General features: G+C 48.0%; 2 protein-coding genes across 6 annotated transcripts in view; one reads left to right on the top strand and one right to left on the bottom strand.

Annotated features, from left to right (window-relative positions):
* The first annotated feature begins 1737 nt into the window (after positions 1 to 1737).
* Positions 1738 to 11044, top strand: AGMAT (agmatinase). The gene is made up of 7 exons (XM_055331274.1): positions 1738 to 2772; positions 3778 to 3980; positions 6141 to 6189; positions 7240 to 7435; positions 8257 to 8436; positions 9957 to 10041; positions 10703 to 11044. The coding sequence occupies exons 1-7, from the start codon at positions 2501 to 2503 to the stop codon at positions 10774 to 10776; spliced, it is 1059 nt and encodes a 352-aa protein (XP_055187249.1). The 5' UTR covers positions 1738 to 2500; the 3' UTR covers positions 10777 to 11044.
* Positions 11045 to 11527: 483 nt separating this feature from the next.
* Positions 11528 to 27302, bottom strand: part of DNAJC16 (DnaJ heat shock protein family (Hsp40) member C16) — a 42279-nt gene continuing 26504 nt past the window's right edge. For 3 of the 5 annotated variants that reach the window (XM_055331268.1, XM_055331270.1, XM_055331271.1), the window contains 8 exons: positions 21320 to 21450; positions 19327 to 19510; positions 18468 to 18650; positions 18262 to 18338; positions 16660 to 16740; positions 16456 to 16554; positions 15530 to 15700; positions 11528 to 15004 (listed from right to left, as the gene is read on the bottom strand). In XM_055331268.1, coding sequence (XP_055187243.1) covers positions 14605 to 15004; positions 15530 to 15700; positions 16456 to 16554; positions 16660 to 16740; positions 18262 to 18338; positions 18468 to 18650; positions 19327 to 19510; positions 21320 to 21450 — 1326 coding nt within the window. In that variant the 3' untranslated portion in view covers positions 11528 to 14604. The remainder of the gene's footprint in view (positions 15005 to 15529; positions 15701 to 16455; positions 16555 to 16659; positions 16741 to 18261; positions 18339 to 18467; positions 18651 to 19326; positions 19511 to 21319; positions 21451 to 27302) is intronic. The other 2 variants (XR_008665241.1, XM_055331269.1) reach the window with 2 other exon arrangements.

Genomic DNA, 27302 nt, shown 5'->3' with positions numbered 1-27302 from the left:
GCACTCAAATATTTGTGAGAAGAATGAAAGAATAAACCAAGAGGTAAGAAAACGATACGTCCAATGGTGTAGGAAAAGACGTTAGGGTTCAAAGCTGATGGCCAAGAAAGAATTTTTGAGGCATCTTTGGGGCAAAAAGGTGGTTTTATTAAAGCACAGGGACAGGACCCGTGGGCAGAAAGAGCTACATTGGGGTGACGAGGAGGGGCCCATTATAGACTGTCAAGTTGGGGGGAGTTAGGGAGCGTGTGAGTCTCTAAGGAATTTTGGAAATAAGGTTTCGAGGACCTTGAGGGGGTTGGCTATTGTTGGGGAAAGGTCACTTATTACCGGCTAATAGAACTTGAGTCATGAGACCCTTCAGATGTGTATCGGTGGGTCATGTGCTTGGGGGATGATCGCCAACAAGTATCTTGGGGAGTAGAGATAAAGGAAGTTTCCAAAGGAATCTTTATATGTTAGAGTCACAGGGTCCTGGGGGTTGGGTCAAGATTGCCTCTTGCCCTTAGCAAAGTATGAATCTCAAGGCAGCTGAGTCCCTAGTGGAATGTCCCTCTGCCTGTTTCAAGGACTTGTCCCTGGGCTGTAGGTAGGAAGGCAATTTAATAATTTCTCTCCTGCCTCTGTTTCCCCCCATCATCTGGGACAAGCCATGTGAAAGATATAGTGGTACAATCTGCACGTAGGGATGCTGAGGGATTGTTGTTTAATTTCTGGAAAATGCTCTGCAGTTTCTTTCAGCACTGAAAGCGCATTATTGACCTTTAGGAAACTTTGCCCCCATCCTGCACAGCGGGGGCTGGGTGGTGTGGGGTTTAAGGTGCAACTTTCATGTCAAAGTTACAATTTAAAGCAAACTCGGACCCTTTCCATTCAATCTCAACTTCCAGAGATTAAAAGTGTATAATACCACTTCATGGCTCACATAACCTCATCACAAATTACTTTTTTCCTTTCCCTGGGGGGTTAGACATAAAGAGGAGTGCAGATTAGGGACTCCCTGGAGTGGGACCTTCACTAGGAGTGGTCTTGGAGCCCTGCTGGAAAAGGTTATTTAGAAAGACCCTACTTTAGGGACGCCAGGGGGGCTCAGCGGTTTAGCACCTGCCTTCCACCCAGGGCGTGACCCCGGGGTCCCGGGATTGAGTCCCAGCTTGGAGCCTGCTTCTCCCTCTCCTGTGTCTCTGCCTCTCTCTTTCTCTCTCTGTGTCTCTCATGACTAAATAAATAAAAAATCTTAAAAAAAAACCACTCTATATTATTTTTTTAAATGCATTTATAGGGGTGCCTGTGTGGCTCAGTGGGTTGCATCCTACTTTTGATTTCCGCTCAAGTCATGATCTCAGGGTGTGAGATGGAGCCCCTCCATGGGCTCTGGGCTCAGTGCAGAGTCTGCTTCTCTCTCTCCTCCCTCTGCCCCTCCCACCCCCTCTCCTTCCGAGCTCTTTCTAAAATAAGTAAATCTGTTTAAAAAAAGGAATTACCAATTTCTCTTCCTTAGAGAAAGTTTTTTTCCCTTTAAGTCTTTTGGCTTTTAAAGATATTACTCTGGAAGGGAGAAGCAGGGGCCCAGGGCTTGATTTGGGGCACGCAGGCACCGGGCAGGTGCGGTGCAGGGTAGTGGGGAGATAGTGGGGAGACCGCGCCTGGCGAGAGCGCCCGAGGCCAGAGTCCAGGAGGCGGGGAGAGAGCGGCCCCTTGGAGGCGGCTCCCGGGGCCACCTGCTTTTTGAGCGCGGGCTGCTGGGTGCAGACAGGAGGCGACCCAGGGCTGCTGGGTGCGGACAGGGGGCGACCCAGGGCTGCTGGGTGCGGGCAGGTGACGACCCGGGGCTGCTGGGTGTGGGCAGGTGACCACCCGGGGCTGCTGGGTGCGGACAGGTGACGACCCGGGGCTGCTGGGTGTGGGCAGGTGACCACCCGGGGCTGCTGGGTGTGGGCAGGTGACCACCCGGGGCTGCTGGGTGCGGGCAGGTGACGACTCGGGGCTGCTGGGTGCGGGCAGGTGACCACCCGGGGCTGCTGGGTGCTGACAGGGGGCGACCCAGGGCTGCTGGGTGTAAGCAGGTGACGACCCGGGGCTGCTGGGTGCAGGCAGGGGGCGACCCGGGGCTGCTGGGTGCGGGCAGGTGACGACCCGGGGCTGCTGGGTGCGGGCAGGTGACCACCTGGGGCTGCTGGGTGCGGGCAGGGGGCGACCCGGGGCTGCGGGCTGCGGGCAGGGGGTGACCCGGGGCTGCTGGGTGCGGGCAGGTGACCACCCGGGGCTGCTGGGTGCTGGCAGGTGACCACCCGGGGCTGCTGGGTGCGGGCAGGTGACGACCCGGGGCTGCTGGGTGCTGGCAGGTGACCACCCGGGGCTGCTGGGTGCGGGCAAGTGACCACCCGGGGCTGCTGGGTGTGGGCAGGTGACGACCCGGGGCTGCTGGGTGCGGGCAGGTGAGCACCGGGGGCTGCTGGGTGCAGGCAGGTGACCACTGGGGGTTCCGGGTGCGGGCGGCATGCTGCGGCGGGTGGTGGCCGGGTGCGCTCGGGCTCTGGGCGCCGGCGGGGGTGCACGTCCTGCCTCGGGGCTCAGCCCCCCGGGCCGCAGCGCCAGCAGCGGGTCCCCCGATGCGCCCCGGAACCAGCCCCCCAGCTCCGAGTTCTTGGCTCGGCCGGTGGGCGTCTGCTCCATGATGCGGCTGCCGGTGCGAGCCTCCCCGGAGGGGCTGGACGCCGCCTTCGTCGGGGTGCCCCTGGACATTGGGACCTCCAACCGGCCTGGGGCCAGGTAAGGTCCCAAGGATTAGGGGCACGTGGCTGCACCGCCCGTGGCCACTGGGGGCGGAAGACAAAGGGACAGGTGCCTGCGCTCACCCAGGGTGGGGTTGGCAGTTGGTGCGGGCTTCAGAGCTGGGGGGGGGGGCTCGACACCTGTGTCATCCGTGGGTGACCGGAGCCTTCTCCACGCACTGCTTCCTGAGCCTCCTGGGATGGGGGCTTGGGCTTGCAGGGGCAGGGGACATCATTTCTGAGAACAGAGGAAACTGGATGCTCCTTCCCCAAACCATCTAGATGCCACTTGATAAAGAATTGCTCATATACAAGGCTTTTTTTTTTAAATAAATTTTCTTATTTTTAAGTAGTCTCTACATCCAGTATGAGGCTCGAATTCACAACCCCGAGATCAAGAGTCCCACGCTCTACCTCTGCCAACTGAGCCAGCCAGGCACCCCAAAGTGTTTTTTCTAGGATCAAAGTAAAATCTGTTTTCTTACTCAAGGAGCATCAGCTGTTTCTGATTCAGCTCAGCCACTTTACATCTAAGAGTCTGAAGTATAGATGCCACCATTTATTAAATGTCTCCTAAATGCAAGGCGCTTTGCGTAGATGACCTCACTCAATTCCTCCTAATCTGTAATCTGTGAAATTAGGAGACTGAGGCTCATGGAGATTAAGAAATTATCCAATGCCATTTAGTAAATTGGTGATGGGCGGGCTCCTAAATCTGTGCCTTTAATCTCTTCGAGTACATAGACTGGATCAGTGATTCGAGACCAGGGGTGATTTTGCCTCCAGGGGACATTGATGGTATCCGGAGGCCTTTTTGGTTATCCCAGCTTGCTACTGGCATCAGGGGAAACATCCTACAAGGCACCCGATAGCGCCCCCCTCCCGCCAACATCAAGGATGCATCCAGCCCGGAGTGGGAGCAATGCAGAGGCGGAGAAATCCTGGCCTAGGCAGGACCTCGACCTTTTAGGGATGGTTCACGGGATGATTCTTCCTTTTCCAGATTTGGACCCCGGCGGATCCGGGAAGAGTCAGTGCTGCTTCGGGCAGCCAACCCTAGCACGGGGGCCCTCCCCTTCCAGTCCCTCATGGTTGCAGACCTAGGCGACGTGAATGTCAATCTCTACAACCTTCAGGACAGCTGCCGTCTAATTCGAGAGGCCTATGAGAAAATTGTAGCGGCTGGTTGTATTCCCCTGACCTTGGGTAATGGCATCTGCGTAGACAGGTGCAGCTCTGCACTGAGGGTCCGTTTACTGTGGGCCGGGGTGTAGCTGCTCCTTCAGGGCAAGCCACTATGAGTATGGAGACAGTGGGAAAGAGGAGGTTTTTAATTTATTTGTTTTAACCCCTGGGGAGAGGATGTTTTCATTTTTGGACTAGTATGACTGACAGCGATGGACTAGGGTGGGGCAAGTGAGGGGTTCATCATGGGGGGGTTGCCAAAAGGTCAACAATAAATATGATGGACGTTTCTCTTTGGCCTCAGGCTCCAGTATAGTGCAGAATAGCACTGTTACTGGTCCTGTCTTTAAAATTTGTCACAGAGGGGCCTCTGAGTGGCTCAGTCCGTTGGGCATCCGACTCTTGGTTTCCACTCAGGTCATGATCTCAGGGTCCTGGGATCGAGCCCTGTGTCTGACTCTAGGCTCAGCATGGAGTCCACTTGCCCATCTTTCTCTGTTCCTCCTCCAACTCGTGCTCTCTCACACAAATCCATAAATCTAAAAAAAAAAAATTATCATGGAATTTTTTTTGGATTGACCTTGATTTTTAAAAGTATTACAGCAAATTAGTATTTGTATTAATGACTGCATTTTTTCATGTCTCTTAAATTTGGCAAGTGCCTCTACCTACTTCACCTTTGTCCCATCCCTTGATTCCAGGCTGGGGGAAGGGTTACAATAGGAGCTCAGTTGTGAATTTTTAACTATTTCAAGGACATGTTTTTCTTTTTCTTTTTCTTTCTTTCTTTCTTTCTTTCTTTCTTTCTTTCTTTCTTTCTTTCTTTCTTTTCTTTTCTTTTCTTTTCTTTCTTTTTCTCTTTTCTTGAGAGAAAGACAGAAAGCTTGATGGAGCATGCACACCAGGAGATCAGGGTGGGGGGTGGAGGGGCAGAGGGAGAGAGAGCCTTGCCCACTCAGGGCTCCATCTCACAACTCTGAGATCATGACCTGAGCCGAGATCAAGAGTTGGACGCTCAACTGACTGAGCCACCCAGGGGCCTCTCAAGGACATCTCATTAAAAATGAGTTTATTTGAGAGAGAGCTGCAAAGGGGTGTTTTCTCCTCATCAAGGTCTCTATCAATCTATAGAACAACTTTCCCCTTGTCCTCCCCAGCCCCTCCTCCCCACTCTTACATTTCTTTCTCTTCTAGTTCACAAATAGTTAAAATGACACAGGCCTTTTTCTAAATATCCAAGGGTGCTTTTGCCAAAAGAGAGGGCCGAGCCTGCAGAACATCGTGGTGCTGAGTGTGATTTCTGGATGGCATGGTTTGAAAATCTCAGCTTCACCTCTCACTAGCTATTTATGCTTCATTTCCTCTCTTGTAAAATGGGAATAGCACTAGCAGCATCTCCCTCATTGTTTTGTGTGAGGGGCGTACAGTGCAAGTGCATATGAAGTGTCCGGCATCGTGACTTGCATATTTTAAGCTTCAATAATTGTAAGCTATTATTGCTATTAATAGTGATCATAGTAATACGTTTCTAGGCCCGAGCTGTCCTGTACAGTAGCCACTAGCCACGTATAGTTAAAAAAAATTAGAATTAATTAAAATTAGATAAAATAAAAAATTCAGTTCCTGCATGGCATGAGCTATATTCCAGTAGGCACAGGTGGTTAGTGGCCACCATGCTGGCCAGTGCAGATAGAGAACATGCCCCTCATTGCAGAGAGTTCTATTGGACAGAGTTGTTCCAGGCATTTTACCTGTAAGCTTTGTTTCCTTTTTTTTTTTTTTAAGATTTCATTTATTATTTGAGAGAGAGAGAGAGTGAGAGAGCACAAGCAGGGGGAGGAGCAGAGGTAGAGACACAGGCCGAGGGAGAAGCAGGCTCCCTGTGGGGAGCCCAATGGGGGACTTGATCCCAGGACCCCGGGATCACACCCTGAGCCGAAGGCAGATGCTCAACCTCTGAGACCCCCAGGCACTTCATTTTCCTCTTTTAAATGACAATGTAATCCCAAACATCCAGTGGTCATTTTCATATCACTGAACAAGATCTCGTGGAGGTGAGGTTATAGCTCTTCGGTCTAATCGAAAGGGTGGCACCATTGGGTCAGTGGAAGATGGCTCTATCGAATACACGGTCCTCTCATCTTATCCACATTCCAGATATTTTCTTCTTCCTCTTTGCAGGCGGAGATCACACAATCACATATCCTATATTGCAAGCGATGGCAAAAAAGTAAGTCTCAAGTGTCTGGGCGTACACAAGGGTTTCAAAATTCAGGAGCTGAGTTGTTTGCTGCTAGATGGTATCAAGTGACGTCTGCTGGCTCAGGTTATCTGGGGTGATAGGAAATTCCCGACCGAGTCGCTTCTGTGGATCAAAATTAAGGTCGAGCTCCAGGTGTCTCTGTCAGTCAGCAGCTGGGAGCCAAGTCACTTATTATCAACGCTCGTGGCTCCCCTTGCTTGTCCTAGCTCTGCTCTGGTGTGCATGCTCAGCGTTCGTCTCTGTTTTTGGAAGATGGGGCCCTCGTGAGACACTCCACCCCAGTTCACTTCAGTTTCTGTTTTGCCTCAAAGGCCAAATACACAAGGCTGTGGCTTGCAGAGGAGAGGGCCCTGTTTCTTCCTGAAAGGGCCCCTCTCCCAGAGAATGAGAGAATGGATTTTCCAGTCGCAGAAGGTCTACCAGGGATTAACTGACTTTGGTTAATTAGTTTGAAAAAGAGGCAGAAGGGCCAAGGCGCTGGCAGATCCAGAATATGGGAAGGATATGTGGGTAGCATTGTGGCTGTTGGTGGGTGGGTACTGGGTACAAGTCTTTTCTGGAAGCTGTGCTTGCTTAGCATTGATTTAGATTGTATTTCTTTTGGGTGGTTGGCGGGGTCGTCGGAGATTATGGAGAGAGAGCTGGGTTGAAGCTGCCGCTTGGTGCCACAGTGGGAAGAAGCGGGGCTCTGATTAGTTCTGCAAGCTCCCCTGAGCCTCAGTCCTTCATTCTTATCCACCCGGGGGCCTCTCCATCTCTAAGTGCAGAAAATTCTGGGTGGTAGGTCGTGGCTGGCAGCTAAAGCAAAGCGCGTGCCCATCTTCTGCTGGACTTCTCTGGCTTTATTATTCTGAGATGCTAAGTGATTTGAGGACAGAAACCCCTAGCAAGGCTGGTCCTTGATGCCAGGTGTCCCGTGGCTATGAGTTGTCAGGTTTGGAAGTTCGGGTGGCCCGGAGGGCGGCCGTGCTCAGGTCCCCGAGGAGGCCTGGCCCCTGAGCTGCCTGTTGTCACCAGGCATGGCCCCGTGGGGCTGCTGCATGTGGACGCCCACACGGACACGGCCGACAAGGCCCTGGGAGAGAAGGTCTATCACGGGACGCCCTTCCGCCGGTGCGTGGACGAGGGCCTCCTGGACTGCGAGCGCGTGGTGCAGGTCGGCATCCGGGGCTCCGCCACGACCTTGGATCCCTACAGATACAGCCGGAGCCAGGTGACAAAGTGCATTTCTCTGCCCTCCTGTGCCCCCGGCCTGCAAAGTGCATTTCTCTCTGGTGCCTGTTCCGTGGCGGGTGTGGATTCAACAGGAACTTTGATGACCATGTTCAGAAAATTGGGGGGCGGGGGGCGAGTTTGCCTCCAGAGGACCGCGTGGAGGAGAGAGGGTGTTGTTAGTTGGTGAGGCTGAGGGGGCCTCTCATCGCTGGGCTGGGGGGACAGGCGGGAACACAGCGGCCTCTGGGCGGTGGCTGCCTGGGAAAAGGCCTGCAAGGGTCTGAACCCAAAGCCGGTGGCCACCTTTCTCGTTCTTGTCCTCACCCCCGATCGGCAGGGTGGCTTCCAGGTAACCACGAAGGACAAGATCCCACCAGGAAAGACCCAAGACCCCTGCTTTTGTTTTTGAAGATCATTCATTCATTCATTCATTCATTCATTCATTCAAGACACAGAGGCAGAGACCCAGGCAGAGGGAGAAGCAGGCTTCCCGCGGGGAGCCCGATGGGGACTCGATCCCGGGACCCCGGGGTGACGGCCTGAGCCCAAGGCAGCCGCTCCACGGCTGAGCCCCCGGCGCCCCGACCCCCGCTTTCCGGGTGGGGAGGCTGGTGCCCTGCACGCTGTGCGGAGCCGCCCGCAGGAGCTTGCCCCGGCCGAGCCTCCCTGTGGCCCGACCCCGGCGTCAGCTTTGACTCACTCGTTGCTTCTTCCCCACCTGCTGTTCCTCCCTAACTCAGCGGTGAAGTGGGGGTGATGGTTCCCTGCTGGTGGGATCGGGGTCCCGTGTGCCCAGCGCTCCGCTCCCCTCCCCGCCAGGGCTTCCGGGTGGTCCTGGCCGAGGACTGCTGGATGAAGTCGCTGGTCCCGCTGATGGCAGACGTGAGGCGGCAGATGGGGGCCAAGCCCCTTTATATCAGCTTTGACATCGACGGCCTGGATCCTGCCTACGCCCCAGGGACAGGAACACCTGAAATTGCGGGGCTCACCCCGAGTCAGGTGAGGCGGTTCCACCCGGAACGACTCCTGAGGGTGACGATTCCAAGGACTCGGGTGGGTCTTCAGGGTCGGGACAGGGTTTTGCAAGGGGCGCGGGTAGGCCTTTCTGCACGTTGGCCACTCTTGTAGGGTGAGGAGTGGGCAAGGACTCTGCGAGGACTCTCGTTTCCTCTCGGGGTTATGACAGTCTGTTGTTGGAGCTTTCTAGCCCCTGATCCACCTGTGGTTGGTTCCTGGGGACACATTACAGCATCCCCTCTTAGAAACACGAGACTGGGTAGCCCTGGTGGCGCAGCGGTTTGGCGCCGCCTGCAGCCCGGGTTGTGATCCTGAAGACCCGGGATCGAGTCCCACATCGGGCTTCCTGCATGGAGCCTGCTTCTCCCTCTGCCTGTGTCTCTGCCTCTCTCTCGCTCTCTCTGAATGAATAAATAAATAAATCTTTAAAAAAAAAAAAAAAAAAAAAGAAACACGAGACTTAGCTTTCTGGGGTTGCTCATGATGGGATTAACCACCTACCGTGGAACTTCAAGAGTTTTAGAAACATCCAAATAAAGCTCCCTTGAGGTGTGCTGAGTGTAAACACAGGCGGGAGCTGGAGGGTGGTTGTAACTGGAAGGCCAGCTCCGGGAGGGCAGGGCTTTTCTTTCATTTACTCCCCTATCCTCGGAGTCTAGGATAGTGCCTGACGCACAGAGCAGGAACTCCTGGACGTTTGTGTGAATGAGTGAAGAGCACTTCCACTCGATCAGTTATCTCACCTCCTCTAAGAAAGGGGCCTTTTCGCAGCTGCCTCTTCAAGGCCATTCTCTGCCAGTTCCCCTCAGGGAGATTTCTAACACGCAGTCCTCATTCCTCAGCTTATCATTCTGGCCTTTTCACCGGCAGAGTGGAAACTCTTTTAGCCAAAATGACCTCTTCCTACCATCCCCCTCACTTATCCTGTCTTCTGGCCACATCTAACTACTGGTATTTCTTTCCATCTTGGTGACTTTGCATGTGTCTGTCTGTCTGGGCTGCCCTTCCCCTACTTATTTGCTTGGTCTATTCCTTGGGCTCTTTCCATCTTGGAGAGGGAGGCCTTCCCCCATCTCTTTGGGCTGTTTCATGGTATACTTTTCTACACTTGCTTTAAAAAACTTTTTTCATAAGATTTTATTTTTTAAAGTAATCTCTACACCCAACATGGGGCCGAACTCACAACCCCGAGATCAAGAGTTGCATGCTCTACTGACTGAGCCAGCCAGGCTCCCCTACACTTGCTTTTCTAGAAGCCTTTAATGCACGACGTTGAAACGATTGGTTTGCTTGGTTTCACCAACACACAGTGGAGTCCTTGGGAATGGGGGCTGTGCTTTGGCCATTTGTGTGCCCGCTGTTGATAAATGTTTACTGAGGAAAAGCAACAGTTCCAAGTCAAAGGGTGGGCATGCGTTGGGAGAGATCCACTGGGACCTCTGTGGTTGCTTTTCCTCGTGGATGGTTACTGCTGTGGACAACTCAGGCTTCGTCTTGGACAGGGGCTGGAAATCATCCGGGGTTGTCAAGGCCTGAACGTGGTGGGTTGTGACCTTGTGGAAGTTTCACCGCCCTACGATCCTTTTGGTGAGTAAACGAGAATACTAGGATCTGTGGGCAGCTCCTAGTTTAGATTATATTCATCTACTTGGTAAGTAGAAGATGGATGGGTCCTTTTGTATAACTCGGGAGCCTGTGGAGTATGTTCTGCAGTGGAGAAAATAAACCTATTACCGCACACCTTCCAAACATGAGCTAATTAACAACACCCCGGGGAGGTGGCTGTTACTGGTTTGCCCGCCCAGCAGCAGAAGAGAACACCAGCCTGCAGTTTATTAGTAGGGTGGCATAGTTCCATCCCCCTTTGATATTTCATTGAAAAGTGAATTGTCGAGGTGTAAGTGGTTTAGGAGAGGTATTCGAAGCAGATGCCATCACAATAATTTCAACGTAGAGAAGCTTACAGACTTGGGCCTATTAACGTCAGAGGGGAGGCCATTAAATACAAGACACCATTTACTATAGGTTTTCCTTTGGGGGGTGTGAATCTGTTTTCAGAGTAGAACAAAGAACCGTCTGAATTTCAGAAAACTATTTCTGAATGATGCTTGATGGAGAGTATCAGGGAAAGCACATCCACAGGGTGGCTGGGTGGCCCAGAGAAGAGCATGGAAGTGGGCTGGGAGTCTGGAAAGGGAAGAGGGCGGAGTACGGAGAGGCTCCAGCCTTAGGTTTTGTTTCTTTGTAGGAAACACGGCCCTCCTGGCTGCTAACCTGCTGTTTGAGATGCTGTGTGCTCTCCCCAAAGTGACAGTCGTCTGAACCTCGGAATCTTCGAGATACAACAGGCTGTGTTGATGACAGTTCTCAAGGATTTATGCGCAAGCTGAGTCCTGGGCAACTCTGAGTACTCAGGAGTTTATGCCAGTACAACTTTCTGCTGAGAAATGTCCCTAGAGGCTGTAAAATCAGGGCATTCAGTAGAACTCCAATCCAACGGCTAATATTTCTGTGGGGTTTGAGTCAACTATAAACAGAGAAGTACTTGTGCTGTTTTGATGAGATGGTGGAGGATTGGGTGGGGCGGGGGGGCAGGGAGCCAAGGAGCATTTGGTTCGCAAAGATGATCTAAAAATTGGGAGAAATGGAATAAAAAAGCCCTGTGACATAATACTGTATAAACATCCTGCATTTCTCTAGTTTCTTCCTTTACACTGTGGCTCCTCCTGAGGAACTCACGGCTGCACCTGGGTTTTAGGACCACTGTGAACACAGAAAGTTTGAATGAAAGTAACTTGCAGATCCTAATAAAGAAACTTGCCACTTAGAAGCCCAGGAGGGTGCATGAAATGTCTTTTCAGCCAGACATCAGGTGGCCTCCAAAGAGCCCTTGGTGACACTTCCCTAACCCACTCCCCGTCTCAGTTTCGCATTCTCTCCTCTTGGAGCTGATACATCCTCCCTGACGGCAACTCCTGAAATCTGCAGCGAAGACTGAGGCGTGTGTCATGTGCAAATTCTTTCATTGCTAAGGTGTCCACAAATCATCACCTCCCAATGCAAGAGCGACGTGTAATCATCACACGTTAAAATAGTTTATTTGTTTCCAGTCTGTAATATTCTTAAAACAAAAATAACATCAGCTTCAGTGCCTGTTCACAATACAAAACAAAAACAACATAAAAAAGACACCATTTGCCAAATAAGTTATTTGTTCCTAAGAGTATCAAAAGTGCAAAATATTCACCTTCTTTTCAGATCGGTCTCTAAAGCTCCATCCTCCTCCTCGACAAGCTCAACGGACAGATTCAGCAGCTGCCACACTGCATTTGTGTTCAAGGGACAAGGTGAGGCATTTGGATGTGAGCAATATTTCATCTGCAAAGATAGTCTGCGTCGGCATTTAAAGAATTTTACTTGGGAAAAAAGTTTGAGTGTTTGCTTCTCATCTCTTTTCCCAAACAAAGCATGTCAATTAAAAAACACATTCAGATTTCATTTCTTTTTAAAACAGGAAAACATGCCTGTGCTGGATGAGGAGGAAATAAACCCATTACTTTGAAAAGTACGACCAAATTTTCAGGGTTGGTAACTGATGGCAGAGAGAGACCATGGTGCCTCAACAGAGGTCAGGGCAGTCTTGCTCACTGAAATGCTGCTGACTCAGACCTGACAATCTCTTACACAAATTATGCCACCAGCACCTGGATGATAAAAAAAAACCCCCAAAAAAACAACAAAAAAAACCCCAACTTTGTAAGTAGTTGTGTATTCTACAAAGACTTGTTTTAGGCCAGTTTTCATCCCCATCTGCTAAATATGATGCGTGGGCTCTACCAATCAGAAGAGCTTACTTCTAAAGACAGAACAATGCTGTCAGTCTCAAGATATTCAAAGACCAGGAGGTTCACTTAAAACCAAAATTAGGTCTGTGTGATTCCACACAAGAGAAGGAGAGACGGTGGCATTGGCTGAGCAGGACGATGGCTCATACATTTGACACAACAGTAAACAAATTCATGGAAACATTCAGGAGGAAAGGCTTGGGTGGTCAAGGGCCATGTTCAATGTAAAGTAGAACCTTCCTAGTGTCCTCTTGGGGGACATCTCTCCCAGCCCTGAACAGACCTGTGGAAGAAATTTTGGACTGAAAAATTCGCCAGGAATGTTTTTAATCCTATCTATTCTCACTTTCCTTTCTTAGTACAAATGGAGGGTGCAGCTGTCTGTCTGAAGGTGCTTTTTATTTTAATGAGACACATTTTTGAAATGAACAAATCTGGTGGGGTGGGGGCTGGTTTTCATAAATTAAGGTCAGGGATCCCATTAGTACCAGAAATTAAAAACCCACCACTGAACCAAAATACTACTCACATCAGCAACTTGGCCATCAAAGACCAAGAAAATAATTTTGAGGCTGGTGCATCAAGGAGCCAAATGAATCCCTTAATCACGCCTGCCTGGGACAGGTGCCAGGAGACATGGCATTCAGAGTAAGTGTCTAATTTTTAGAGGATCATGTGGTGGGGGTGTGGGGGTGTGGGGGGGGAAGCCTGGCAGTGATTTTTCTTTCTTTCTTTCTTTTTTTTTTTTTAAATAAAGCTATAGACTCCATGGAAACCATAGGGATTCCTGGGCTTAAATAATTTATTACTTGCCACTGTAGCTCAATATTTGGATTATTCAGGATCCAAATGGCTTAGTTTAAAGCAATGATGATTAAAGAAATACTAACTTAGTAGATGTCCCATCACCGACTCTGACACTTTGCTTTACAAAAGGGCAATTTTCTTTGACATCTGAACCGACCACTCTTTGAAGCTGCTCAAACTCCACTGGTGGTTTTGCCCTTAAAAAAAGAGAGAGAAAAAAAGGCAAACTCTCTAACTGGCAGGTGTGCTCCACTGCGCACTGGAGTTCTGGAAGCTGGGGTGCTGATGGTAGATCGGACCGTGTTAGTGGTAGGGCGGCTGGGAGTTGAGAGTGAAAGCAATTGAGATACCACGATATAGGCCAGAAGCTCAAAGGAAGCCTTTTGCCAAACAGGGTTCTAGAACAAGTCTTGGCTCGCTTGTCACAAAAGAGGGCTCAAAGTTACAGCACTTTTGGGGTAACAGTGTTCAAAATACAATTGCTGAGAAATTTTTAAGTTCCTTGATACAAAGACATGTCTGGTATTTTACTAAAGAGACACCACTGGAGTGAAGAGGTTCCTCGAGCCTGACTCCTGGCAGGGAAGGCAGGGAAAAGGTGTCTTCGGTTTAACATCTACTGGGTTATAGCAGCTTATCTCTACGTCCAGAGAACAAGATTACAAATATGGCTCCTAAGATTCATACCCTAAAATTGACAGAGGCAGAAAGGCGTGTGAAAACATACACGTAAATGGCTCAAAGTCATTACAGTACTTCTTGCGGAGCAGACCGTTCCGGGCTACATTTAGCGCTGGGGCAGGCGGCTGCTGGGCCGCTACGGGGTCACCTCCATCACCACCCAGCCCTCTGTTCTCTTGTTTCGGGAAGAAAACCACACTCCCTCGCAGGACCCCCACTTATCCCTAGTTTTTTTAAATGTGGCTGGCAAATTGCTGGCAGGGGGATACCCCCCAAATATACTTTTTAGCCACTGACTACCAGAAAAACTACCAAATGGGAGATTGCTTGGAAGCAGGCCCCATGAGGATGCAGGGCCTGGAAGCTGCTGCGGGCCGTCCCACTGACACAGCATGCGCCGGGCGGAAGCACAGCGGGGGCGGGGACCCCACCAGCACTCCAGGCTCGCGGGGTTCCTGTTGCAGGCGGGCGCCCTGTGCTTCTCCCACAGCACAGGGACAGGACCGGGCAGGGTGACGTGAGCACGGGACAGGGATGACAAAGGAAGGGGGAATGAGCAGTCTACTTTAAATAGTGCGGCATTCAAACGAGGGGGAAAAAAACCCAAAGGAAAATATTTCGATCTAGGGAATTCAGCTTGAGGTGTTTTTCACTCCTAGGTTAGAACGGGACAAAGGAAAGATTCTTCTAGCCGTTGTTCTGGAAGAATAATCTAGAATCTATTCTCTGTCCGTGGTGATAGGTTGAGTCCTGAAAAGACCTGTTCCCGGGGGGCCTATTAAAAAGCCGGAAGAGTTAAAGTCTCCCTTGAGCTCCTTCAGTCTAACTCAGGCCACGACGGGATATAGAACCTCTGCAAGGAGCCTTCGAGCAGGCGCTCCATCCATAAGGACAACTTGCTCAACTTCCCTTTGATGGGCCTGGGTCCAAGGCCGCAGGAGGATTTCCCTCTTGAGTCGCCCAGATGGAGGGAAGAGTCCAGATCACTGCACGACCCCAGGGCTTCCTCCTCTTCCACTGCCTTCTGGGGCTTGAAGAGACAGAAGTACTTCTTGTGGCCATTCAAAGCCAGCACATAACCTGTGTAGTCACGTTCCATGAAATGCTTGTCGTACTGGTTGGGGATCGGGGCTGCATCCTGAGCAAATTCTAGTAAGTATTCCAGCCATTCTCTGTGTTTATCTAGACTCAGGAAGGAGAAGTGCAGGCAGCTACTCCTGTCGGAAGAACACAGTGAAGATGTAGGGAAGAGCCCGCACACTCAACTGCAGGGGACGTAACCCGTCAGTCAGACCTCCAGCACCAGGGGGAGGCTCTGTGCTCGATGGGGCTCGAATACAGAAAGGATGGAGGATTCTGGTGGGACGCAAGGGCTTCCGCAACAGTTGTAACGCTCCACTCACCCATCTCCCTCCCCGTCCCTGCCGGGTGCCAGTTATGTCACTCTTGGTGTCTGGCTTCAGGAAAACCCATGAGAGCTAGCGTGAGAGTTCCCTGAGAGGCTCACGGAAGAGGACTGAGGTCAAGGTCTGCTGTTCGGAAGCACAGGGACACGGAGTCAGGGGGAGAAAGACCCCCTAATGGTGGCTAAGATTTCTGAGCTTGAAAGGCCACGGCCAACATCTCACCGCATGTGCGAAGAAAGCCCCTCATGGTCAAGGAGGAAAGAACATAATTCTCTGGTCCCCTCCTCCCCCAAATGTGCACGTTCTCTCCTTTCCCTCTCTCGCCCCCGAGCTTACCCAGTGAACGTGTAGACCTCCAAAGCGAATTTCTGTAGTAGGCTGGTCTTGGTGGAATTTGACAGGATGAGGACTACGTTCATGTGGCCTGGCCTCAGGCGGACCAGGTTACTGGTGTATGTGACATCTGTGAGCTCAGTTACCTCCACAAAGCCTTTCTTAGGAATCCTGCTGTGGAGAAGAGGTGAGGAATTACGATGTTATCAGGACAGGAGAATGCCATTGCTTTGAAAAGAAACAAGGGGAAGAAAATGCTATGCTCCAACCAGACTAGCTATGTTATTTAATATTCTAGACCCCCCCTTGGCGTCCTGGGCCCATAAAGACCTTTTCACATGCTGCTGTTCAGTAGGTGTAGAAGCAGCTTTAGGGGAGGATGAAGGTAGTCCACACGGTTATGGGGCTGCAGCCTTCTCTGCTCCTGGCTCGTCTAGCATCTCTGACGGGCTCTGCTTCCAGCCCCCATCAGGAAGTTTGAGACTGAGAGGCGGAAGGTACTGAGGAGAACAGAAGGAGGTCCTGTGTCTAGATGCCTACAGGGTCTCAGAAACACTAACCAGCAGCTGACTTTTCCCTCACATGTCACACACGAGGAGGTGACCCGCGTGCTCATATCTACAAGGTTCGTGGAGGCCACGCTATCTGACTGCGCGCCTGTGGCTCTCCTGCCCCGTGGGGTTGCGGGTGGGTGTGTGGTTAGAGAGACCTGCTGTTTTCTTTCTTTCTTTTTTTTTTTGTTTATTTATTCATTCATGATAGACAGAGAGAGAGAGAGAGAGAGAGAGAGAGAGGAGGCAGAGACACAGGCAGAGGGAGAAGCAGGCTCCATCCCGGGAGCCCGACGTGGGACTTGATCCCGGGACTCCAGGATCACACCCTGGGCCAAAGGCAGGTGCTGAACCGCTGGGCCACCCAGGGATCCCAACCTGCTGTTTTCTTTGGCGAAGCTTGGCTCGGTCTTCCCGGCCTTCTCATGGGCTTCCTCTTTATCTGGAGGGTTTGACTCTCGCTCATCGTTTGAGTCGCTAAAGTAAGAAACGAGGTGTTTTATAAAAGAAATAGTACCAACAACCCCGAGGCCTGAGGCCCGCCCCTGAGAAGTCGCTCTGAGAAGCCAGGGAGGCATTTACCTGAAAGCCTGAACGATGACAGTGCCGAAGAGGATGAAGAGGGCGGAGAAGACCAGGGAGAGAAGGGGCATCATCTCCCGCCTGAAACGAAGTTAAGCTCTGGTCAGCTCTAGAAACGCTGCTGCGGTCTGTCCAATGATGACATTAGGTTTCTTCTCCTCGGCTCAAACAAAACCAAGAACCCAAACCGAAAGGCTTTCATATCAATAAACACTTTCTAGTTTCATTTAATAAAGGTTTTTCTTTGAGGGTGAGGGTGGTGGTGGGGGAAGCAGAGGCTTTTCCCTCACTGTTTTTTTTTTTTTAAAGATTTTTTTTATTAATTTACTCACGAGACACACACACACACACACACACACACACACAGAGTCAGAGACACAGGCAGAGGGAGAAGCAGGCTCCATGCAGGGAGCCCGATGTGGGACTCGATCCCCGGTTTCCAGGATCACACCCTGGGCTGAAGGCGGCGCTAAACCGCTGAGCCACCCGGGCTGCCCTCCCTCACTGCTTTCATTCAGATTGCTTATTCTAGAAGTTTGTCTCAATGTAATAGGCTGTGCTTAAGTTCCGTGGAAGGAAATACAGGATTTACATTGTGAATGTGAAAGAACATTCTGACGTCAAGGATGGTTTCAGTGATTAAAAAGTCTGTGGAATTATTTCCTTTGATTTTTTTTTTCCCCTGGCTGGAATAAATCAGACATGGCCCTGGGGGCGGAGGAGGAAGAACAAACTGACCTTCCACGGTGCCGTCTAGGACTGGGGCTCTAAAATTTTATTCACCCATAAACACGCATCAAAGGCCTGCTATTTTTTAGGAGCTGTGCTGGGTGCCAGGAATCACAAACATGAATGAGATGCGGTTCTACCCTTCGGGAGCTCACAGTATCACTGGGGGTGGGAGTGGGATAGCACTCCCTCGTCTGGCTAGCTCACCGACTGGCTTGGACACCTCTGCACTGGCCTCCATGTGGGTCAGGCCCTGGGCTGGGTGCCAGGGGTGCTCTGATGAAGAGGACATGCCCAGGGGGAGAGGGTCCATTAGCAACTATGTAAAAAATGAAGTTACTGAAAGAAAGAAAAGGCTGTGGGGAGGAAGGGCGCCTGGCTGGCTCAGTCGGTTAAGCGACTGCCTTCAGCTCAGGACATGATCCCGGGGTCCTGGGATTGAGCCCCACATAGCATCAGGCTCCGTGCTCAGCAGGCAGCCTGCTTCTCCCTTTCCCTCTGCCCCACTCCCCCTGTTGCCTCACCTCCCCCACGGCTTGTGCTCTCTCTCTGATAAATAAATAAAATCTTAAAAAAAAAAAAAGAAAAAAAAGAAAAAAGGACCAGTTGTAGAAAATGTGTAAACATTCTTCCACTTGCCTGTGTTGCATAGACACTGAAATCAAAGAAACCTAGACTCTTTTCAAGAGAAAAACTGTGGTTCTACTATCAAATCAATGGAGAAGAAGAAATTCAAATAGGGACCTCCCCTCACCAAAAAAAAGAAAGAAAAAGAAAGAAAGAAAGAAAGAAAGAAAGAAAGAAAGAAAGAAAGAAAGAAAGAAAGAAGAGGAGGAGGGACGAGGAAGAAATTCAGTCTAGCAATATTCCTACCAGTTGTTGTGAAATATGCTGTCCCAGCAGTCTGAGATGTAGTCCGAAGCGGAGTAGAACCACCGGAGGAGAAAGATCTGTTGAGGGAGAAAATGCCAGTCAGGATGGAGCCCCCGAGCCCAGGTGGGAGAAGTCCTCGCCTGACACGGGGCTCGTCCGCCTCAGCAGCCCTGCCTGCCACCCCGTCTCCCGGGCCACATGCTTACAGGGGCAAGCTCATCGGTCAGGTCGGGGAGCACAGCTTCCGAGGACAGCAGAGCAGGGTCTCTGCGCAGCTGGTCCAGATAGCCCAAAAGCGTGAGTTTATCGCTCTCACTCCCTGTCCAGGGAGCCTCGAGGGTTTTATACACCACCCTTCCTCCTGTGGTGCGCCTTTCCAAGATCGACACCTAGGGGGAAAAGAGAGGAAACCATTAGAGAAGTCTTTAAGTTTGTTTTTTCTTCGGGGAGGATGGGAAAAAGGATCCAATGCAGTTAGCAATAAGCTTGAGCACAAATACAGATGGGTATAAAATACGCGCAAGAGATTGTAGTTATTTTCTGACAAAGGAAACTATGTTTATGATGACTTTCCAAAGCTTCTAAAAGTTAAAGCTCTTTCTTATGAGTAGACTCTTCCCTATAAGCTCTGACTTAATATCTATAAGAAGGAACTTTTGTTTTTTTAGAGAGATTTTCCATGATTACCAAAATGATGACAAAGACACAGAATTTAATGCTTCTGTAGAGTGATGACAAAAGAGGGGAAGGGAAGGAGAGAGCAATCAAAATGAAGTGAAATGAAAGAAGCAGAAGTAAAGGAGAGAGATTTTACTGGTAGCCCAAGGAAGATTTTACACACTAAGTACTCATAGGAAAGATGTTTTCTGTGAAGGTCGAAGGCTGAAAATCTAGGAGGTGAAATCACCAGGGTTTCAAAACTGTTTCAAGATTAGGCTTTCCAAACAGGCTCAGAGATTTCTGGATTTCCTGAAATCTGTACTCAAAACACCCAAAGAAAGAGGAAACAGCATTCAGGTGCCACAAGCTTGTCAAGAACTTGGAAGAAGAGAATCCATGACTCACCGCTGATTTTCCTTGAAACGTATCACTGTCTGGTACTAAGGTGTTGGCAAACTCCTGCTGCCGGTTGCTGTACACGTGCACGAATCTCACTGTGTCTTTTGTGTTTGCCAGGGCAAAGGACAGGAAAGCATCAAAGGGTTTGCTCAACTTGGCAGCCTCGGCAGTCAGTAAAACCACACAGTACCTGCACAACGACAGAAGACTTTCTAATCAGTCTCCGAGGCCGAGGCTGGACCCCGTGACGGTAAGAGAAGGTGAAGAGGAGGCGCATCGTTCTAGAGAAGTGAATACATCTTACTGATGGAAGCTGCACAGTGGCAGTCTCTCATGAGAGCAGCTTTCCAAATCATCAATGACTTGCTTCTTCTCCCGACTGGTGATACCTTCCCCAAACCAAACTTTATCACACTTAGGAATTTCTTTTAGGCAATGGCCTCTGAATCCTTGATGCAGAAGGGATTTCAGAAGCCACCTGTTATTCTGTTTCCATCACAGACCGGGCTGGTCAATCCTATCTCGGGTCAGAGGTCTCTGAACCTCACTCTGAAGGGCTTCCTTTGCAAAGGCAAGTTTAGCTAATCAGTCATTCAGTTTCCCAAATATTTAGGGAACGCTTACTATGTGCCAGGTAAGACGGACAACGTTCTTGCCCTGGTGGAGCTTATATTCTGGTAGGGAAGACAGACAACAAATAAATACATAGTGACAAGTGTTATGAAAAAGAAGAGGAGAAAGAGTCCAGGGTGGGGTGGGAGTCCTGCTCCATCAGACAGATTGCTCAGGGACATGTCACCTCTCAGATAGCAAAGACCTGAATGGGGTGCCATACGGGGAAAGGGATCAGGGCGTTCCAGGCAGAGAGAACTGTGAGCGTGAAGACCCATCAATGGAGAGAGACTGGACCCAATGCATCTTCTAGCAAGCTCACTGGCTGCTGTGTGAACTGCCTGGAAGGCATAAGAGGGGAACGGAATGGAAGCAGAGTCTGGTAAGAAGGCTAGCACAGTTGCTCTCCAAAGGCGACAGTGGTTAAAAAAAAAAAAAAAAAAAAAAAGGTGAGAACTGCAATGGATCTGGGCTATTTTCTGAAGGCCGTGCTCATCACAATTCTTAGAGTCCCTGATATTCTTCTTTATATCAAATTAAAGTCTTTCTTCTCTCTTGGTCTTATAAAGGCATCAGAAAAATCTGGAAACATGGGGAATGTCTCACTTTAAACAATATCTTAGTTATATTTTTCAAATAAGATGACCAGGATGCTTTCCTTCCTTCCAAATCTAGACACATTTCACAATGATACTGCCCTATATTCAGGGCACCTGGGTGGCTCAGTGGTTGAGCGTCTGCCTTTGGCTCAGGTTGTGTTCTTGGGGTCCTGGGATCAAGTTCCGCACTGGGCTCCCCATAGGGAGCCTGCTTCTCCCTCTGCCTATGTCTCTGCCTCTCTGTGTCTCTCATGAATAAAATCTTAAAAAAAAAAAATAGCCCTACATTTAAAGCCATTGATTCATTAATCTGAAGGATCTCTAACAAATATTTTCCCTGCATTGCTAGACTTTTTAGTTACTATGTATGAATATGCCTCAGCCTTCCCATTTCTAGCTAATCATTTGAACCTTTCCTCGGTGTCCTACTTCCCTAGGGTTAGCACATTCCCAGCTCTCATCCCTGGCCTCTGAAGGCTTGGCCTGCCTGGGACACTCTAGTAGGAGCAATGACTCGCTCAGATCCATGCTTCTTTAAAGTGAGCCAGCCTCTCCCCAACAGCTAGCTAAAGGCTACTTACCCTTCTGGCCTAAGCTAAAAGGTTTATGAATTAAGGAAATCTTCTCTGCCCCTGGGCCAGGCTGGCACCCTGGATTTATACCCCCCCCCCACTACTAGTAAAGAGTGAATTCTGATGTCACAGGTAGACTTTTCATTGCCCTTTTAGAGAAATGCGACGTGGCCTCTCACTGCAGTGACAAGCAGAGGCAAAGCCTGGAGTCCTTACTTCCTCTGCCGGTGAGACCGTTTCACGGGGCAGAGTTCATGGAACAATCTCTGGCTGGTGAGCCTGGCTGCCAGCAGATACTTGTTTTGTGTGATGAAGTCGTCAATGACCTGTTTCTTCATACCTCGGGCCTGCAGGAAAAAAACAAGAAACAATTGATTTTTATTCACTTTTCTCATTGGAAATGGGCTTTACTTTAGAAGCTTAAAAAAACAATGTAGCTGTACCATGATATTGTAACAGTCTGGTATGCGGACAGATGGGAGCTACACTTGTGGTGAGCACAGGATACAGAGAAGCTGAATCACTATCCTGTATACCCGAAACTAATGTCACATTGTATGTAAACTAGACTCAAAGAAAAAAATTATGAAAAAAAAAAAAGAACAGGAAAAAAATGTGGCTGACCCCGGCTAAAGTCAACAATACAACAAATAAGACACAACTGTTTGGACACATAAAACTGGTGATCTCTTTCCACAGTGTAGGGTTGGAAGCAATGATGGAGCTATTTCAGGTCAAAGGAAAATCAAGTGCCCTTTCCACTGCAGAATTTTTGTATATGGCTTTATGCTGGCAGCTTTAAAAAGTCATTTTTTAAAAAAGATTTTAAGTATTAGGCTCCACACCCAACGTGGGGCTCAAACTCATGACCCCAAGATCCAGAGTCACATGTCCTACCAACTCAGCCCAGCCGGGCATCCCTAAAAAGTCATTTTCAATTTCAGGCAAACTGATTTCCACTTATGATTGGCAGCAAACTGAATAATTAAAAAACTCCAAAGTAACAAAATTACTAGGTATAAAAGGCAGACTACAAAACTATGATGGCCACTTTGTTATTCCTAATTTTTGTACATTTTGAAGGACTGAAGTTATATATACAGTAGGTTGTCTGTATCAACTGTTAACTAGAAAATCCCTATATGTTAAGGAACACACTCTGAATAACCTAGTTATCTAAGAAGAGCCTATCAGACATTAATACTCTGATTTTTTAAAAAAAGTATTTATTTGAGAGAGACAAAGAGAGACACAGAACAAGTGAGAAGGACAGAGGGAGAGAGAGAAGGAATCTCAAGGGGACTCTGCTGAGCATGGAGCCCGACACGGGGCTCGATCCCAGGACCCTGAGATCATGACCTGAGCCAAAACCAAGAGTCAGATGCTTAACCAACTGTACCACTCAGGCATTCCATGAATTTGAAGGACCCATGAAAGTACTATTTATAAACCCTGGAGTGAAAATAAAGCCATACTTGGAGGATAATGTTACAGTGAATAAAACAGAAATTAATGACCTAGATGCCCATATCAAGAAGTTAAAAAGGAATAGCAAAAAATATGAAAGGGGGAAGAAGGGAATAATAAAGATAAAAACGGAGATCCACAAAGCAAAAACAGACATAGAAAAAGAAGAAGAAACAAAGAATTAACAAAGCCAAAACTGGCTCTCTGGGAGAGCTAATAAAATTGACAAACCTCTGGTAAAATCCATCATACAAACAAGAGAGAAAGCACAAATAACCATTATCAAAGATGACAAGCAGGAATCACCATCTGTGTTGTAAAAGTTAAAAGAAAAAGTCATTTAGATTTGAAAATTTAGATGATATAGAAAAACTTCTAGAATAATAGAGCAGTATCTGAAAAAAACAGAAATCTTAAATAGTTGTGTAACCGTTAAAGAAGGTGAACCAGTGGCAGAGATCTTTCCTTAAACACAAACTCAAGGCCCAGATGGTGTTACAGATGGTTTTGATGAAACTTTCAAGAGGACAATCCAATCTTACATAAAGTCTTCCTGAGAATAGAAAAAGGGAGAACGCACCCACCTCCCTTCATGATGCAAAGCCTCACATGGGGATCAGGAGAAAGAAAAGTCAGAAGTCAACCTCACTTCTGAACACAAATGCAAAAAATCCTCAACAAAATGTTATTAGCAAACTGAATTCAGCAATCTGTTGAAAGCATAATACAAGTTATGATCCTGTTGGACTTATCTGATGAACTCAAATTAGGTTTAATATTAGAAAATGAACTATTGTATTTAGCACATTTTTTTTTATTTAGCACATTTTAGAAGATGAAAGATAAAGAAGAAAATCAGGATAATCTCAACAACTGCGGAAAAAACCGTTTGATAAAAAACAGTATCATTTAGGTCAACAATGAATAGAAGGGAACTTCCTTAACCTGATGAGGGTGGCTGCAAAAGGTCTTCTGCAAACATCATACTTACTGGGGACATGGAAATCAAGAACAAGGATGCCCTCATCACTACCTTTCTTTCTTTTTATTTTTATTTTTTTAAATTTTTATTTATTTATGATATGATAGGCACACAGTGAGAGAGAGAGAGAGGCAGAGACACAGGCAGAGGGAGAAGCAGGCTCCATGCACCGGGAGCCCAACGTGGAACTCGATCCCAGGTCTCCAGGATCACGCCCTGGGCCAAAGGCAGGCGCTAAACCGCTGCACCACCCAGGGATTCCCCTTTCTTTCTTTTTAAAAAGATTTCATTTATTTATTTTGGCGGGGGGTGGGGGGGAGAGGGAGAGGGGGAGAGGGAGGGGGAGAGAGAGGGATAAAGGGAGAGAGAGGGAGAGAGAGGGAGAGAGAGGGAGAGAGAGGGAGAGAGAGGGAGAGAGAGGGAGAGAGGGAGAGAGAGGGAGAGAGAGGGAGGGAGGGAGAGAGAGGGAGAGAGAGAGAGAATATGCATGTGTGCTTGCACATATGAGCTGGGGTGGGGGGGGTGGGCAGAGGAAGAGGGAGAGAGAATCTCCAGCAGACTCCCTGCCGAGTATGGGACCTGACATGGAGCTCAATCCCACGACCCTGAGATCATGACCTGAGCCAAAATCAAGAGTCAGACACTCAACTGACTGAGCCCCCCAGGCACTCCTCTCCCATTACTACAGTTCTATTCCATGTCACACCAGAGGTCAGCAGTAACGTAAGAAAAAGGAATAAAATAAGGGCTGAATAAAAAAGAAGCAAAACTGCCATTAATCTCAGATGATATGATTGTGTATTTAGGAAACCCAAACGATGGTACAGATAAATTATTTAAATCAGTAACAGGGGTTTAGCAAGATTGCTGGACACAAGTCAGTGTTAAAAAATCCAATTGTAGGGACACCTGGGGGGCTCAGTGGTTGAGCATCTACCTTTGGCTCAGGTCGTGATCCCAGAGTCCTGGGATGGAGTCCTGCATCAGGCTCTCTGCATAGAGTCTGCTTCTCCCTCTGCTTATGTCTCTGCCTCTCTCTGTGTCTCTTGTGAATAAATAAATGAAATCTTAAAAAAAAAATTCAACTGTATTGGGGCGCCTGGGTGGCTCAGTCAATTGAGTGTCTAGCTCTTCATTTTGGCTCAGGTCATGATATCAGGGTTTTGGGACTGAGACCTGTGTCAGGTTCTGTACTCAGAGGGGAGTCTGCTGGTGATTCTCTCTCCCTCTGTGCCTCCCTCCACTGACAAGGACACACTCTCTCTTTAAAAATAATAAATAAATCTTAAAAAAAATCAATTGTGATAATACCAACAAACAGAAAATGTAGTAAAAAAGATACCTTTCAACAGCATAAAACAAACAAACAAACAAACAAACAAACAAACAAACAAACAAGGTACCTAAAAATAAACTGGAAAAAAAGTACAATCTTTATGGAGAAAATGATAAAAGCTTATAGAAACATATTACAGAGCACCTAAACAAAGGAAAACAGATACACGACGCTCATAGGTTGGAAGGCTCAATTTTGTCAAGATGCGTATTCTCCTCAAACTGATTTAAAGAGTCAATACACATCCAATAAAATCCCAACATGTTTGTTTTGATGGAACTTGACTGACAGAATGTAGTATGTATACAAAACGTACAAAAGACCAATAGCAGCCAAGATGCTTTTGAAAAAACTCCCATCCTCCTAAAATCCAAAAAACAAAGCAGGAGGGTTTACTCTGTGATTATCAAGACCATTTCCAGGGGAATCCCTGGGTGGCTCAGCGGTTTAGTGCCTGCCGTTGGCCCAAGTGTGATCCTGGAGTCCTGGGATCGAGTCCCACATCGGGCTCCCTGCATGGAGCCTGCTTCTGCCTCTGTCTGTGTCTGTGCCCCCCCCCCCCCGTCTGTCTCTCATGAATAAATAAAAATCTTAAAAAAAAAGACCATTTCCAAATAGTTAATACCTAAGTATAAAAGGTAAATTATAAAGAAGCCCCGTGAAGGGATTATCTTTATTGTCTTGACCTAGGGGAAGATGTCTTAAATAGTAAACAAACAGAACCAATCAATCAGAAAAGAAAAATGTTGATACGAATGAATACATTAAAAGTAAGAACATATGTTCATCAAAAAGACACCAAATACAAGAATATCTTCACAGCATCACTGGTCAAATCACTAAAAACTGGGAAGAGCCAAATGACTGCCTGCGGGAGCTGGAAGAGACAAACTGTAGTATATTCATGCCAAACTCCACAGACAACGTGTACGAACCCCATACATCAGCGGACAAAAGCCAGACACAGAGGTATACACTGCAGGACTTCAGTTGTATAAATAACTGGCTACAAATCATTAGCAAAAAGGCAGACAGTTCAATAGAAAAAAAAATGGGTAAAACACTTGACAGTCATGTCACAAAAGGGGAAATCCAAAGGCCCATAATCAGTTTGTGATTAAGGGAAATGCAAAGCACAATCACAATGAGATACCATTAGAGAACTCAGAAAAACGAAATTGAGGGATGCCTGAGTGGCTCAGCGGTTGAGCATCTGCCTTTGGCTCAGGGCGTGATCCCTGTCTCCCTGTCCTGGGATTGAGTCCCACATCGGGCTCCCTGCGTGGAGCCTGCTTCTCCCTCTGCCTATGTCTCTGCTCTCTCTCTGTGTCTCTCATGAATAAATAAATAAAACCTTAAAAAAAAAGAAACCAAAACGAAATTGAACTGGTGTTGGCAAGAATGTGGAGCAATGAAACTTTCGCACACGGCTGGTGGAAATGTAAACTGGTAACATCACTCTGGAAAACAGGTTATCCAGAAAAGCTGGTGATGTGCAGACCCCACGACCCAGCAGTTCTGCAACCAGACATACTCTAGAAGCAATGGTTCTCAAAACTTTTTGGTCTTAGAACACCTTTTTTTTTTGTTTTTTTTTTAAAGTAGGCTCCATGCCCAACGTGGGACTTAATTAAACTCATGACCCTGAGATCAAGAGTCACAGGGTCTACCAACTGAGCCAGTCAGGTGCCCCTGGATTCAATGAACTTTTAATACTTTGTTAAATTCAAATTCACTGATCACTTTGCACTTAAAATGGATTTTTTACTCAGGTGTGATTTCTTAAAATCATGCATTGGTCATTTGGAAAGTACTGGTTCACTGATTTTCCAAATGCTGACAAACTTTATTATACGTGTAAAAAAAAGTGCACCACGCTGATGAACCAATCTCATCACAAAGTTTTGAGAAGCTCATGGCCGATACAAATTTTTCAAAATTCTAATTTTCTTGGAAGCCTAAGTTTTATCATTGGCAACAAATACGGTCAGTTGTTTCCCTTAAAGTGCTAGGCTCACTGTTTTTGGGGAATGTCTGCCCCAAACCTGAGTCTGAATAACCAGTTGTCTGTCAATTATTCTTTCAAGTAAAAATAATGTTCTGTTAAAAAGGGGGCTAGTTCAAAACTCATGAATTAAATCGTGATTTAATTAAAATGCTTACCCTCCAGACAACCTTTATACTTTGCCATGTAGCAGCGCTTTTTGTACACTTTGCATTTTGTCACACAGATTAAAAACATCTAAAAGACATGTACTCAAGGGTTAATTCATTAATAAAATTAATACTTGCTATCGCTTCATCAAGGGTATTAAGTGATACATGAGAGTTGTTTCTGTTTGTTTTTATGGTGAGTGCTTAGGAATGAAAAACAGATGCTTCCTGGTGGTCTGGGGCCTGGGCCCTGGATTATG

Source organism: Nyctereutes procyonoides, unplaced genomic scaffold (genome assembly GCF_905146905.1).
Source record: "Nyctereutes procyonoides isolate TBG_1078 unplaced genomic scaffold, NYPRO_anot_genome, whole genome shotgun sequence".
Taxonomy (NCBI): Eukaryota; Metazoa; Chordata; class Mammalia; order Carnivora; family Canidae; genus Nyctereutes; species Nyctereutes procyonoides.
The sequence above is the reverse complement of the archived record's forward strand: the minus strand, read 5'-3'. Positions and strand labels throughout refer to the sequence as shown.

What these genes read in the sequence shown, in the direction of transcription:
- AGMAT (XM_055331274.1), top strand. Translation starts at nt 2,501, where the DNA reads ATGCTGCGGCGGGTGGTGGCCGGGTGCGCTCGGGCTCTGGGCGCCGGC. An exon ending in TTGCAAGCGATGGCAAAAAA is followed by an intron (nt 6,190 to 7,239) that starts GTAAGTCTCAAG and finishes TGTTGTCACCAG; the next exon opens with GCATGGCCCCGTGGGGCTGC. An exon ending in ACCGCCCTACGATCCTTTTG is followed by an intron (nt 10,042 to 10,702) that starts GTGAGTAAACGA and finishes GTTTCTTTGTAG; the next exon opens with GAAACACGGCCCTCCTGGCT.